Source organism: Gobio gobio (genome assembly GCF_949357685.1).
Source record: "Gobio gobio genome assembly, chromosome: 1".
Taxonomy (NCBI): domain Eukaryota; kingdom Metazoa; phylum Chordata; class Actinopteri; order Cypriniformes; family Gobionidae; genus Gobio; species Gobio gobio.
Genome location: NC_137097.1, coordinates 86,413,773 through 86,426,469, shown reverse-complemented (window position 1 = coordinate 86,426,469; position 12,697 = coordinate 86,413,773). Strand labels below are relative to the sequence as shown.

Sequence of the window (12,697 nt, the reverse complement as noted above, 5' to 3'; positions counted from 1 at the left end):
ATGCTCCCGCTATGGAGTTCCCAGTATGGCCTGCCCTGGCAGAGAGATCTGCGGTAACCCCTACTTACCCCGCATGGACATGAATAAAATAATGATTTCAGAAAGATACAGAATAAATCAAGATTAACATTTATTTTGGCCAGACCGGAAAAGTAAATAAGTAAACAAGAATCCATGGTACACAACTGATCAGCGTAAAAACATAAAACACAATTGCAAAGCAATATGAAAATAATTTAAAAGAGTCATCATGTCTGGCACATCTACATGCAGTTTGCACGGGGGGTCTGATTACAGAATATTCCCCCAGAGAGTTAGAACATCCAGCCTTAAATACTCCAACTAGAACAAAAGGGTTGTAAATATTTGCAACACCCCCACCTGGTTTTGGGGGAGTGGATCAGATATCTTTGAAGAGACTACTCAAAGGAGAACAGAATTCTCATTAGTTTTCCAATCTTTCTAATACTACCAGTGACTGCAGTGAAACTGAGACCATTTTACCATTCGCACCGAGACCTTTAGAAAGACATCAAACATGAAAGGGATAAAACAATAGATTTACAAATAACATCATCACTGATATATCTGCATTTGGTGACTTGAAAACAGGGCAAGGAGAGGGCAAAATGGGGAGGGGGGAGGAATGTTTGTCAGGGTGTTGTCACAGTTTCTGTGAGATCTTTTCCTCAAGATTAGTGACTTTTATTGTTCAATTGCTGAGGTGTGTATCTCAGCTTTTGTCTTAGCACCAAAACCGACTCTTACACTAGCCTACCTGCTGCAAACTTACACCAAGACAAGTAGAGCTATTTTATCCAGTGTCATTTTTCACATACCACTATCTTGTTTTTTCTTATCATCCTCTTCCTTTCTCTTTTTTCTTTTCTGGCTTCCTGAAGCATTAAATTCCGCTTCAAATCCGAAGATTTAGTATTTTGCCGACAGCAGAGATCGCGTGGTTGGCTGGCTGCTGTCAGCGACTACTGAGAGGGGCCCCTTAAGGGGGATCCCGGTAACAGTGTTATTGCACTTTACTGCATTGACTATCAATGGGGCGCTCACACAGTTTGTCGTTTCATTTTATTCTTAACCTGTCATTGTCTTGCAATTGCTTGGTTTGCCTGCCTTGTCGCGACGGGCCTTGTTCCATTCGACCGTGAGTGGACTCAGAAGTGGACGGGTATTCCGTCATCTCAAGTGAGATTCCAATCCAAAGGGTGCGAATATGTTCAGTTCGAAGGGCACTGGGAACGGCGTAGGGAAGAAGGGAACATCGATACATCACAGGAAGTGGAGAGTGAAAATCACCCAACTGCCATTGCGTGTCGGCGTCGCATCACCTGTCCGAACTAAAGATGGTGCAGAGCCGTGGGAAGAGTTTTAAACAGCTCTGTGATGGAGGAGTTTATAGCATTTGAATATTCATAGTTATTATACAAACTAGAGTGAATGGTTACACATATTATATTTTATGAATATGTAAACAAATGAAAAGTGTTGAGAAGCACCTGAGGGCTGTCATTTTTGTAATATTTTACTTTATTTACCTCAGGAATGTTTTCTATGTAGCTGCGCTTGGGAAAGAAAGTGCACGAGATGAGACGCTACAAAGACCATTGATTAAGAATAGCCTACATTTACACATAGTTAACCAAATCAAAATGTATTTTCATATTGAATGACAGGTGCAGCTTCAAATCTGTTCATAGTCAATACAACTTATATGTAAACTAATAAAACGTTTTGATTATATGTTTTAGATAGCCTATACTGTGTGTTTTGTAAATGTATATACTTATTATATGGTTCTAAATTTGAAAGTAAAGTAAATTACAATATTAATTTATGTTATATCATAATCTGCGCGACCCCGTCTTTGCCTTTCTTTGATGACTTTCAGCACAATTGTCTCAGAAAAAGGTTCATTACTCGAAGCTTTTCAAATCAGAGCTTGACGAGGACCTCTGCTGGTGAAAGTGATTGTGTATCGCAAAATGTTTTGCAACCATTATCTTAGAAGCAAAAATTAATTAATGGATAGATGAATGAATGAATGAATTAAATTAAATCTGTTCCATAGCATACTCATAGTAACTCAAACCAATAAAGATAACATTTTGTATTGTGAATGTGGACATTTTTCCTGTTTGTGAATGAATAAAACTCATGAATAAAGGAAGTAGACTAAATAAATGCAGGAGCATACACACAAAGAAACACACACACACACACACACACACACACACACACACACACACACACACACACACACACACACACACACACACACACACACACACACACACACACTCACACACACACACATATATATATAAAGAGAGAGAGAGAGAGAGAGAGAGAGAGAGAGAGAGAGAGAGAGAGAGAGAGAGAGAGAGAGAGAGAGAGAGAGAGAGATTAAATAGGTTCACAAAATTGCCAATAGCAACAATATTTTTTAACCACTTAATTTTTCCAATACTTGAAAATGAACAAAGTTGGGGAAAAAAGTAGCCTGGCTTTTACCCAAATATATATATATATATATATATATATATATATATATATATATATATATATATATATATATATATATATATATATATATATATATATATATATATATATAAGGGCTGCAGAACAAAAGCCAAATATATTATCAACCTTATTGGGCGAACTCAAATGAAAGTGTCCCCACATTTCAGTACCATGACAAAGTCTCGCAACAATAAACTAGCGCAATGCAACAGTTCTAACAACCCGTGTCGCGCATTTTTAAAGGGATCATAGAATGACATTTTTGTACAAGTTAATATGATTCTTTAGTGTCTAAATGAAAAGTTTGTAATATACTTTAATTAAAAATTCTCATTAGTATTGTAAGAAAACACTCATTTTACCTGGTCAAAACCCGCTTAGTTTTCAGCAAGTAATTTCAGTGTATGTGACTTTAAATGATAATGAGCTCTGCTGACCCCGCCCCCTCTGCTCTGTGGGGCGTTCGGTCCGACCCGACACAACACCACAACACACGTGGAGTGTTGCCTTGACAACATTTGAGGGTATATTTTCGAGAAATAATGGCAACGGGAGTCTCTGAGGACACATCTGAGCAACCTTATCATTTTGAACCGGAGTCGGACCAGGAACAGATGACGAACGTTTCTGAATGGTTGGTTAACGTCATGTCACTTTGATCTATCTGTACTGGCAGAGTAGCGTAGTTGCTATGTGTTTACTGATGTGTTAGTTCATTGACAGATTGATGTTATGTTATAAGATTTTTTTTTTACATTACTTCTTAATCAGTAACAGACACAGTTATAAACCATGTACAAAAGTAAGCTTAGTGTAGTGTTCCCACGTTAACTTTATCACCCGAGTAACTTACACAGTTTGTAATAACAAACATAACGCGTTGTTCATTATAAACGTGGGATTATGAATTATATTGAGAGCGTCATACACAGAAAGCATGCTGTAACGTAACTTACCCTGTAAACTTTAGCCTCATTCATCGTGAAGCGTGCAAGCGATTTGCAAAGATTAATATAAAGGTTAATAAAACGTTACACTCACATCTTCCTGAGGTGCAGCAGGAACACGATCCTTTTTTCAAGAGCAGCTTATTAGCAAAACCTGCTTTATACTGACGCTCGTTTATAAAGCAGTCTGCTGAGAAACGATTCACGCAAACATTGACGTTGATCGGGGGGGAATATTCCCTTCTAAAACAAAACTCAGCAGCCACTGGGTCTTCAGCGGTTCGGATTTAGGAACATCAAAATGACTGCTGTGTTCGTTATTACACCCAACAACACAACACCACAATCGCTTAGAGCCATTCTGCTGCAGCGGATCAACAATGGCGGACTGATGACAGCTCGCTCAGGGCGGGTCTGTGTTGAAACGCTGCTGTCAATCAACAATCTTAGGAGGGGCTTAACACCGTGTAACGTCACACGATCAGACGGCTCGATTTGAGACAGGGGAAAATATATAAGGAGATTAAAAAAAAACACTGGATGTATTTTTATCATTATAGGATGGTTGTGTACAGGCACTGCCAACACACATTTCCGTATAATCAACTTGTTAAAGTGCATGTACCATTCTATGACCCCTTTAAACCTTTTTGAATCAGAGTATGAAGCCGTCACGTGGGTGTGTGTGAAACGAAGCTTCGGACGTCATTGGTCACGTGATTTTGATAGAACGAATCAAGCATCGATACAAAGCTTCACAGAAAATTGTTTCATTTTTTTGACACACGCTTCGGAGCTTTGGTGTCACTGTTAACATCACTAATTCTTATGTTTACTTCATAAAGAATTATTAATAGGCATAACAATGGTTTGAATGATGAGAGATTGTGTATGGACGATTATTAAAAATATAACGTTTTTGGATATTTTTCACTTGGTCTTGTTCTATTATTTAATTAGGAAAGAGCAGTCACAGCAGTGTGTTTGTGCCTGAATGTCATGTCCACCACACATTCAACTGATGATGATCATTTATGGATTGAAGTGCATACATTGGAGAGCATCTTTGTTTTAAGCTGCATATATATAAATTTTGATTGTTGTTTCAACAAGAGGTTGAACGTCATGCATTGTTACTGTATTAATACACACTCAAGGAATAAAGCCCTGCTATGCAGCATTATTAAATGTTGTTGTTTTATGTCAGAATTAAAAGATTCAAAGACATTTGCTACAGCTGATGTATATGTTTTATTAATTTGAAAGTTTCTGAATCCTTTGGGAATAAAACCTATATGAAATGACTTGGCCGTGATTAAAGAGATAGTTCACTCAAAAATGAAAATGTTGTGTGATCAGTATACCTTTGTCTGATCAGCAAAGATTTTTGGCAAAGTAAAATGAATGCTTCACAACATTGTCCTGTGACATTAAAAACCTTGAGAAGACAATACAGCTCCAGAACATGAAAGTACATGTGTATTGAATAGATTAAGACATTAATACAAAGTGTAAAAGAGAATAAAGAAACATGAATTTAGATGTTTGTGACTGCTATCCAGATGTCACGCCAAAGGTGTGTAATCCTGAAAAATACAGGGGAACAATAAGTGTGTAATAATAATTTAACACTGTATACTGTTGCACAAAAGGCTAAATATCTTCATCACTAAACAATGAGTGCTCATAAAAATATTTTTTCACTATGTAAAAAAGCTGTCTGTCTCTGTACCTGCAGCTAAAATACAACAAAACAAGCATCATTTCCTCTTCATATGGGACATCTGATTACCACAGCAGTTGCTTACATCTGTTAATATTTAATAAACTATCGCTTCAACTGATCTCTAACTTCTTAGTTTCATTAAACACAGAAATGAACCGATCAAACTGCACATAGCTCTGCTTAGCCATGATCTCTAACTGTGGTCGAAAGCTAATTACGTAACACCCAGGTGGGCCCGCCCTCACACGATTATGATTGGCCGATTGATAAGCTTAAATCTGATTGGCTAAAGAGTATGACTGATCTGGGTGGGAGGCGAGTGCTGCCAGGGAAGTCTCAAAAACACACACACACAAACCCAAAGCAAATCACACCCGAATGACGATTTGCACATTCACATTACAGGATGAACTTGTACATTTTAAACATTTGAAACTTTTTGTGCACAGTTGTAAATCTACGAATTGTGTTTTGCATTTGTGAAATGTTTTTTATGAATATATAATTTTATTTTGCACACGTAAATAGTTATTTTGTGCACATGAATTTGGTTTTATGCACGTGAAATTGGCTACACGTGTGTGCATCTTGTTTTTTTTGCGTGAATTATTAATGAGTCTAATCTGTCTCCATACCTATACCCTTAAATAGGGCACTATTTGAGTGAACATCCATTTGTAGTGGTGTCCAAAACAATAGTGGACGTTTTTGAGTGCACTCATTCAATCCCACAATGCACCGCAATAACGAGTGTACAGTACATGTACACGCTGGAGAATATGCTTGTTCGATGCCCGATCGGTGTATGACAATAAAGTCCTGTGAGAGCGTTTCGAGAGCAAACGAGAAATGACTCCTTATGCTTTTGAATCGCTCTCACTCTCAACCAGACGGTGTACTCTCAACCCCATCCGGTCCCTTTTCTATTTTATATATATATATATTTGACAAGCTCACAGCTTGAGCTGACAGTAGAGCAGCTTGAGATAGGACACAGGAAATTTATAGATATTTAACAATATCTGTAAAACTTTCATCAAACAAAAAGTTTTAATGGGTGAAATTTTAATATTATTACGGAGTTAGAACTCTATTCTAATTTAAATTTAATAAGTGCTCTATTTAGATCACCACAGGTAAAACCACACTACAAAACGTGCTTTTCTGACTTGATATTTCTGTCTTTTTTCCAGTCCAAATATCAAAACATTCTTAAATCAAGATGCTTTTACTAAAAATGGTTTATTAAAAAAATGAATTGAGTTTTTGCTTGAAACAAACTAAATTATCTGCCAATGGATTAGAAAAATAATCTTCCAAAATCTTCCTTAAAGATTCCAAACAGAAACATTATTTTTCTTATCCCATTGGCAGATATATTTGCTTGTTTTAAACAAAAACTCACTTCAATTAAATTTTATTTTCCAGAAAACAAGAACAAATATCTAATGTCATTTAACTTATCTCGTAACATCTTGATTTAAGAATTTTTAGATACATTTAGACTAGAAACAGGACAAAAATACTAAATGACAGCATTTTTTGCAGTGCACACAAGGCAAAAAGTAATACATACATTATATACATTATATATATATATATATATATATATATATATATATATATATATATATATCTAGAATGGTATTTAGTCTATAGACATATAAATACAAATGCACAAAACTACAACTTTATGACAAAAAATAGTCTGCAATTTGGCCTTTATTACTCATTTAATACATGTCTACGTTACAAATTAAATAAAATTAGATATTAACCTACATTTCTGACAAATTACCACGGTTACAGGTAGTGTTACCACAGTAAATCCATGATAAATTCGAAATGCGAATTGTTGTTTGAAAATGATTTTGAATCGGCTCAGCTGATTTGCACGTTAGTGTTGTTTATTAAGTCAGGGCTGTTTAACTGGATTTAAATCAAATCACAGAGAGATTCGCAGCTCGTACCGGAGACCTCTGTGCCGAACTCAAACACTTCTCACAGGCTGTTTAGTGGTCGCGTGATCGAGACACTCAGCAGGTAAACACATTTGTTCAGACTCAGAGCTTGAGAGTTGCGCAGAGCACAAGCAGCACTGTTTCGTTCCGCTTTGGGCGCTGTTTCCCTGGCCTAAAGTCTAGTACTGCCACCTTGCGGCGACATCGTGAAACTGCATGATTTGTAAATGATCCGTGGCGGGCCACATATAATACATTTTAATAGACGCGCTGCGGGCCGTTTGAAATTCATCCCATGGCGTCAAGATTTGATGCAAATTGATCAGAGGTTTGAATCCGCCTTTTGCCAAACTCACTCTGATCCTTTTCCCCATCACACATCAGATCGGAAAGGCATTTGTTTTCAATGAAAATGAAGAAAATATTAGAAAAGTGAAAATAAATGAAAGTATTGAATAGATTAAGACATATACAAAGTATAAAAGAGAATAAAGAAACATGAATTTAGATGTTTGTGACTGCTATCCAGATGTCACGCCAAAGGTGTGTAATAATCAGTGTTTATCAGGGTATGTAAACAGACATGTGCTCAATTAGAGACGAGAAAAGTGAGTGGGTCCAATATCATTGGTCTTAAAAAGTGTTGGTCGATGCCATCTCCTGGCCAAACGCAGGAATTAATTAAATGCAAGGCGCGACTCTCACAGTGCATTATGTGTATTCTCTAGCCGTCAAGCATACATTGGTTGTAAACTCGTTATTGTGGTGCATTGTGGGATTGAATGAGTGCACTTAATAATGTTCACTATGGTTTTGGACACCACTAAATGGCTGTACCCTCAAATAGTGCCCACAGCTGAATCAATCATCCATCCATCTTCCGAACCGCACTGGTCCAGCGCAATATCATGCATGCAGGTGTAAATGATCCTTTTTTAAATTATTATTATATTGTTTGATTAAGGTTACATGCTATTTTCCGTGGCAGAGTTCAAGATAAATCTTTTCATTATTACTGGAGCGGCCTAACAGCACAAGCACAAACTGCAAAAACGGCAGCCTTTCCGGTGTACTTAGTGTCCGAAATCACTCACTCGTTTTCAAAGTGGACTATATCAGTGGACTAATGTAGGGGATAGTGAATGAGGGTATAGGGAGCGATTTCAAACACAGCCTTTGGCTGCGTTCGAAACCGCATACTTCCCTACTATATAGTATGTAAAAAGCAGTAGGCGAGCGAAAAGTATGTACGAATCCACAGGATTTATAAAAGAGTAGGCGAGAACTACCGGGGTTTTGGACTATTTCTCGCGAGATTCAGACGTGCGTATACTACTGTTGCGCTCGAATATGCCTACTTACCTACTATATAGTAGGCGAAAACAGTACGTGAAAGGAGAAGTATGTTCGAAACCTCAGTAATCATAAAAGAGTAGGCGAGAAGTTCCCGGATGGCTTATTGATTCCGCCCAGATTGTGAAGTACCCATCGTCAGATACTTTTCTATCCCTGCCTTCCCATGAGGCCACAGGAAAGGAGACGTCAGGCGGAGAAAAGCTAATCAAATGTGAGTATTACTAACCAAAATCACCGTTCCTTGTGTTAAAATCACATTTGTTGAACTACTGTAGAGTAAACTGTTAAATTGTTGAAGGTGTAAAGACGACAGACAGTATAGTACAGTTGTTATTGGGCTGTAAAAACATGTTTTATTATGTATGAGCTCCAGTAACACACACGTCTCCAAAGTGGATTTACATAAACGATATACTTAAAGATAAAGATGTTTGCTAAATGTTTATTTAACATCTGACAGGAACATTTTCGATAAGTATTGCAGATGACATCACAGCATGAAATAGACATCTGAGCAGAGTGATGTGTGTGTGTGTGTGTGTGTGTGTGTGTGTGTGTGTGTGTGTGTGTGTGTGTGTGTGTGTGTGTGTGTGTGTGTGTGTGCTATAATGTAGTTCTGTTGTCAACAATGTTCACTTTACTTGAACGTCAGTAATGTTAATAAATCTACATAAAGTAACTAAACATAAGTTATCTTTTTTATTTGTCCATTAGTACTGTTGATGAATTGAGGAACATTAACACATCAGCAACTACCTCAACATTTAAATGTAGTATTGAGCACAAAAACTTTTATGCTTTTATCAAGGTGTTGTTTAAGATACAGGTAACGTGAATGTTGTCTGATGTTACAGGGGCAGAAGAGCACGTGTGTGTTTATCTGGTGGAGACTGGAGAGAGGGTGATGAAGGAAGCCTGTCATCAAAGGCTTTGAGTATACTACAGAAATGAATAAAACATCAATTTAAATATTAAGTTTTATTTTATTTTAATTTCAAACAGAGTTATTTCAGCACTTTTCTGATTCTTGATGTCTGTGCATTTGCTGCAGAGCTCCTGTGGTTGAGCCTTGCTCAAGGAAACCTTCTGCTTATCAGTTCAGTGTTTAGCCCACTACACCACAAAAGTCATAAAGCTACAATACAAATAGCATGTAATTGTAAAAATATTAAATCAAATATGGCAAGAAATGGGATGCTGACAACATGAATTGTAAAAGGTTTTAAGTAGTCATGCTGATGGAGAGCAGGCACACGGATGTTTGGAGCAGACACATCAACAGTCAGAGATTGTCCCGCACATGTTCTCCACTCTTGCTTCCAGGTTGTGGGGTACAGGAGGACATGATGGATGGATAGGACAGGCGAAGGTGTTCACGGTGGTCAACTGCTTCATCAACATAAAGCCACAGAATTGGCACAGCTGTGTTGAGATGGCAGCAGATGTGGGGCTCACCGCCTGTAAATGTGTGATGGTTTGTTAGAACAATACGTTTGAATAAAGCTTTGTTTCATGGTGACTTATTCATTTGTGATGTTTACTTTTATTCATTCTTTTACTCATTAATTCATGTTTCCTATTGTTGTCAGTAAATAAAATATTTTATTAACTCATGCATTTATTCATTGCTTGACTGAAAATTGGTATTCACATCGGCTGCATTTGTTGTAGTGTATTTTCATGCATCGCTATGTCATATGACATCAAGTTGCATTTTGCTTGTTTTACTAAAACTATAATTTTCAGTAAAAAAAAAAAGTAATATAATTAAGTATTGGTCAGCATTTGTTATTATTATTATTGTAAGTGTTTTAGTGGGCTAGCAATGCAATTCATTCTGAGGTAATCTTAATTTTGAATAGTGATAACTTACATTTTAAGAGTATAAAATCAACAGTGTTCTCCCAAGGTGAGATCTTCGAGCAGCTGAAAGACGTCCTCGTTGCAGACTCTGAGAAAAACTGCACAGGTCGGGCTGTGGAGTTATTGATGCTTTGAGCTGTTACTGCACCTGTCACTCATAGGCCTATCTTTTATTTTATAATTACATGGTTGTATCTTTAACAATCCTAATAATAAAACAAATATCATGGGGTTGCATACATTATATACAAAGAAAAAACAATAACAAGGTTAGATATCTTTGAATAATTCATCATAATGCAATTAAATTTTATTTCATAAGCTTGAGGGATAAAACAGGAGTTAAATTTAAAAAGAAAAAGGAAAATATAAAGGAGATTTAGGCCAATTTTGCTTGTGGATGAAATGTTTTGCATATAAAATAAAGAAATTAACAACATATTTAAGAGATCACGATTGTGGGTTTTGGTAAGGATAAAACTGGGTCAGATTAGTAGGGTTAATATCAAAAAATAAATGGGCAGCTGTTTCTTCAACAAGCCCACAAAATTAACAAGTTTAATCAATATTAAGATATTTATAGATCGTTGAATTAAACCTGTCACTCGTCTTTCAAGTTGTTGTGCTTGAGATAACGTTGTAGGTCACATGATAACGTCAACATGGCGCATAAAGTGCGGATCGCATTCATACTTAACGAGATCAGGCAATATAGTACCTACTCTTTTAGCGCTCGTTAAGTAAGTACTTATTGAAAATGAGTACCTACTCAATGAGTATGCGGTTTCGAACGCAGCCTTTGTCTACTTACTTCCTCTCCATCACATCAATGTGTGCTCTGTTAGACCGTTTTTTGCTTGAGCGCCACCATGTGGTGTTTTACTGTAACGTCATTAGCTACAAGCAGATTCGAGAGATTTTGAAGTGAAGTGAAGTGTGGCCAAAGAATGGTGACCCATACTTGGAATTTGTGCTCTGCATTTAACCCATCCAAGTGCACACACACAGCAGTGAACAAACACCCAGAGCAGTGGGCAGCCATATTGCTGTGGCGCCCTGGGAACAGTTGGGGGTCTGGTGCCTTGCTCAAGGGTCTCACCTCAGTTGTGGTATTGAGGGTGGAGGAGAGTGCTGGTTATTCACTCCCCCCACCGACAATTCCTGCCGGACCTGAGACTGAAACCCGCAACCTTCGGGTTACAAGTCCAACTCTCTCACCATTAGGCCACGACTGCCCCAATACTGATCACGATACAATCAAAAAACATCATTTATCGGCCGATAACGATATGTTGACGATATATCATGCATGCCTATGTGGCAGGATGAGTAAATTCCCTCCCACGTATTTATTGAGAGCCTATCAGTAACTCGATTCCTTCCTATATAAGAACTAAGTTTAACCTACCGGGGGATGCGTCATTGTTAGCTCCGCCCCCGTGGCGCGGCCGCGCTGCCATTCAATGCTGAACTAGTGTTTTGTTTGCGACTCCGCGGTGGTGCGCAGGCTGTTATTACCCCCAGGTAGGTTGAGTTTCCATATTTGTTGTGGAACTCGTGGTGTTTGTGGTAACTCGCGTCTATTTTATTCCAGTTTGTTTCCTCTCAATGCATTCATATGCGCAAGCTGCTGTGAAAAACTCTACAGCAATAGTACGTTCTATGCAGTGTTGTGATCACCTGCAGGATGCTCGATTCCTTTGAGGGTGCTCCGTCTTAGTGGGAGTGCTGGGGAGATCGTTCCTGCATAAAGGCGCCATCAAGACGGCGCTGCTGTTCTGCTGTTATGCGTATGCGTGTTTTTATTTTCACGCTAAAGCCGTTTGATCTCTTTATCAGTACCGCTGTATGTGCCTGAGCTGTGCACGCGGTCTTGCTCGTCAGCCATTGATACCGGCTGCAGGTGTGTCAACTAGTTTGTTTTCTTTATTTTTTGTTTGTTTGTGTATTGAGTTATTACGTTTTCAGTTTGTCTCTTGTCTTTGTTTTAGTTTGATTTTGTTTATTTTGTAACTTATTCAGTTGTAATATTTTGCTTGCTTTTTGTTGTCTACGAGTCAGTGCTCATTTGTGGTGAGTGTTTTACATCAACAATCATTTGAAAGTAATTGTATCATTTGTTTGGTGTCTTTTTATTATATTCAGTGCATTAGTGTGTATGTATATTGGTTGTCTCTTTTCTTCTTTTTTGTGTTTATTTTAGGCTGATAGGCCCCGGATCGGGAGGCTAGCTTTTCCTGCCCTTCTGGTGGTGGTATTTCTCGCACAGAGTGGTTTGCTGTGTATAACTGCTTACACCTCACTTG

The 12,697-nt window shown here is 37.8% G+C and overlaps 1 protein-coding gene across 2 annotated transcripts in view; it reads right to left on the bottom strand.

The window, feature by feature from the left end:
- The window catches only part of LOC307132212 (nuclear factor 7, brain-like), a 222,040-nt gene that overhangs the window by 193,241 nt on the left and 16,102 nt on the right, over nucleotides 1–12,697 (bottom strand). Inside the window, exons 6-7 of one of the 2 annotated variants that reach the window (XM_079826384.1) lie at nucleotides 10,402–10,503; nucleotides 9,495–9,986 (exon numbers count right to left, since the gene is read on the bottom strand). The exons of the other annotated variant lie outside the window; for it this stretch is intronic. Coding sequence (XP_079682510.1) covers nucleotides 9,811–9,986; nucleotides 10,402–10,503 — 278 coding nt within the window. The 3' untranslated portion in view covers nucleotides 9,495–9,810. Of the gene's footprint in view, nucleotides 1–9,494; nucleotides 9,987–10,401; nucleotides 10,504–12,697 lie in introns of those variants that run through there. 2 annotated transcript variants of the gene reach the window in all.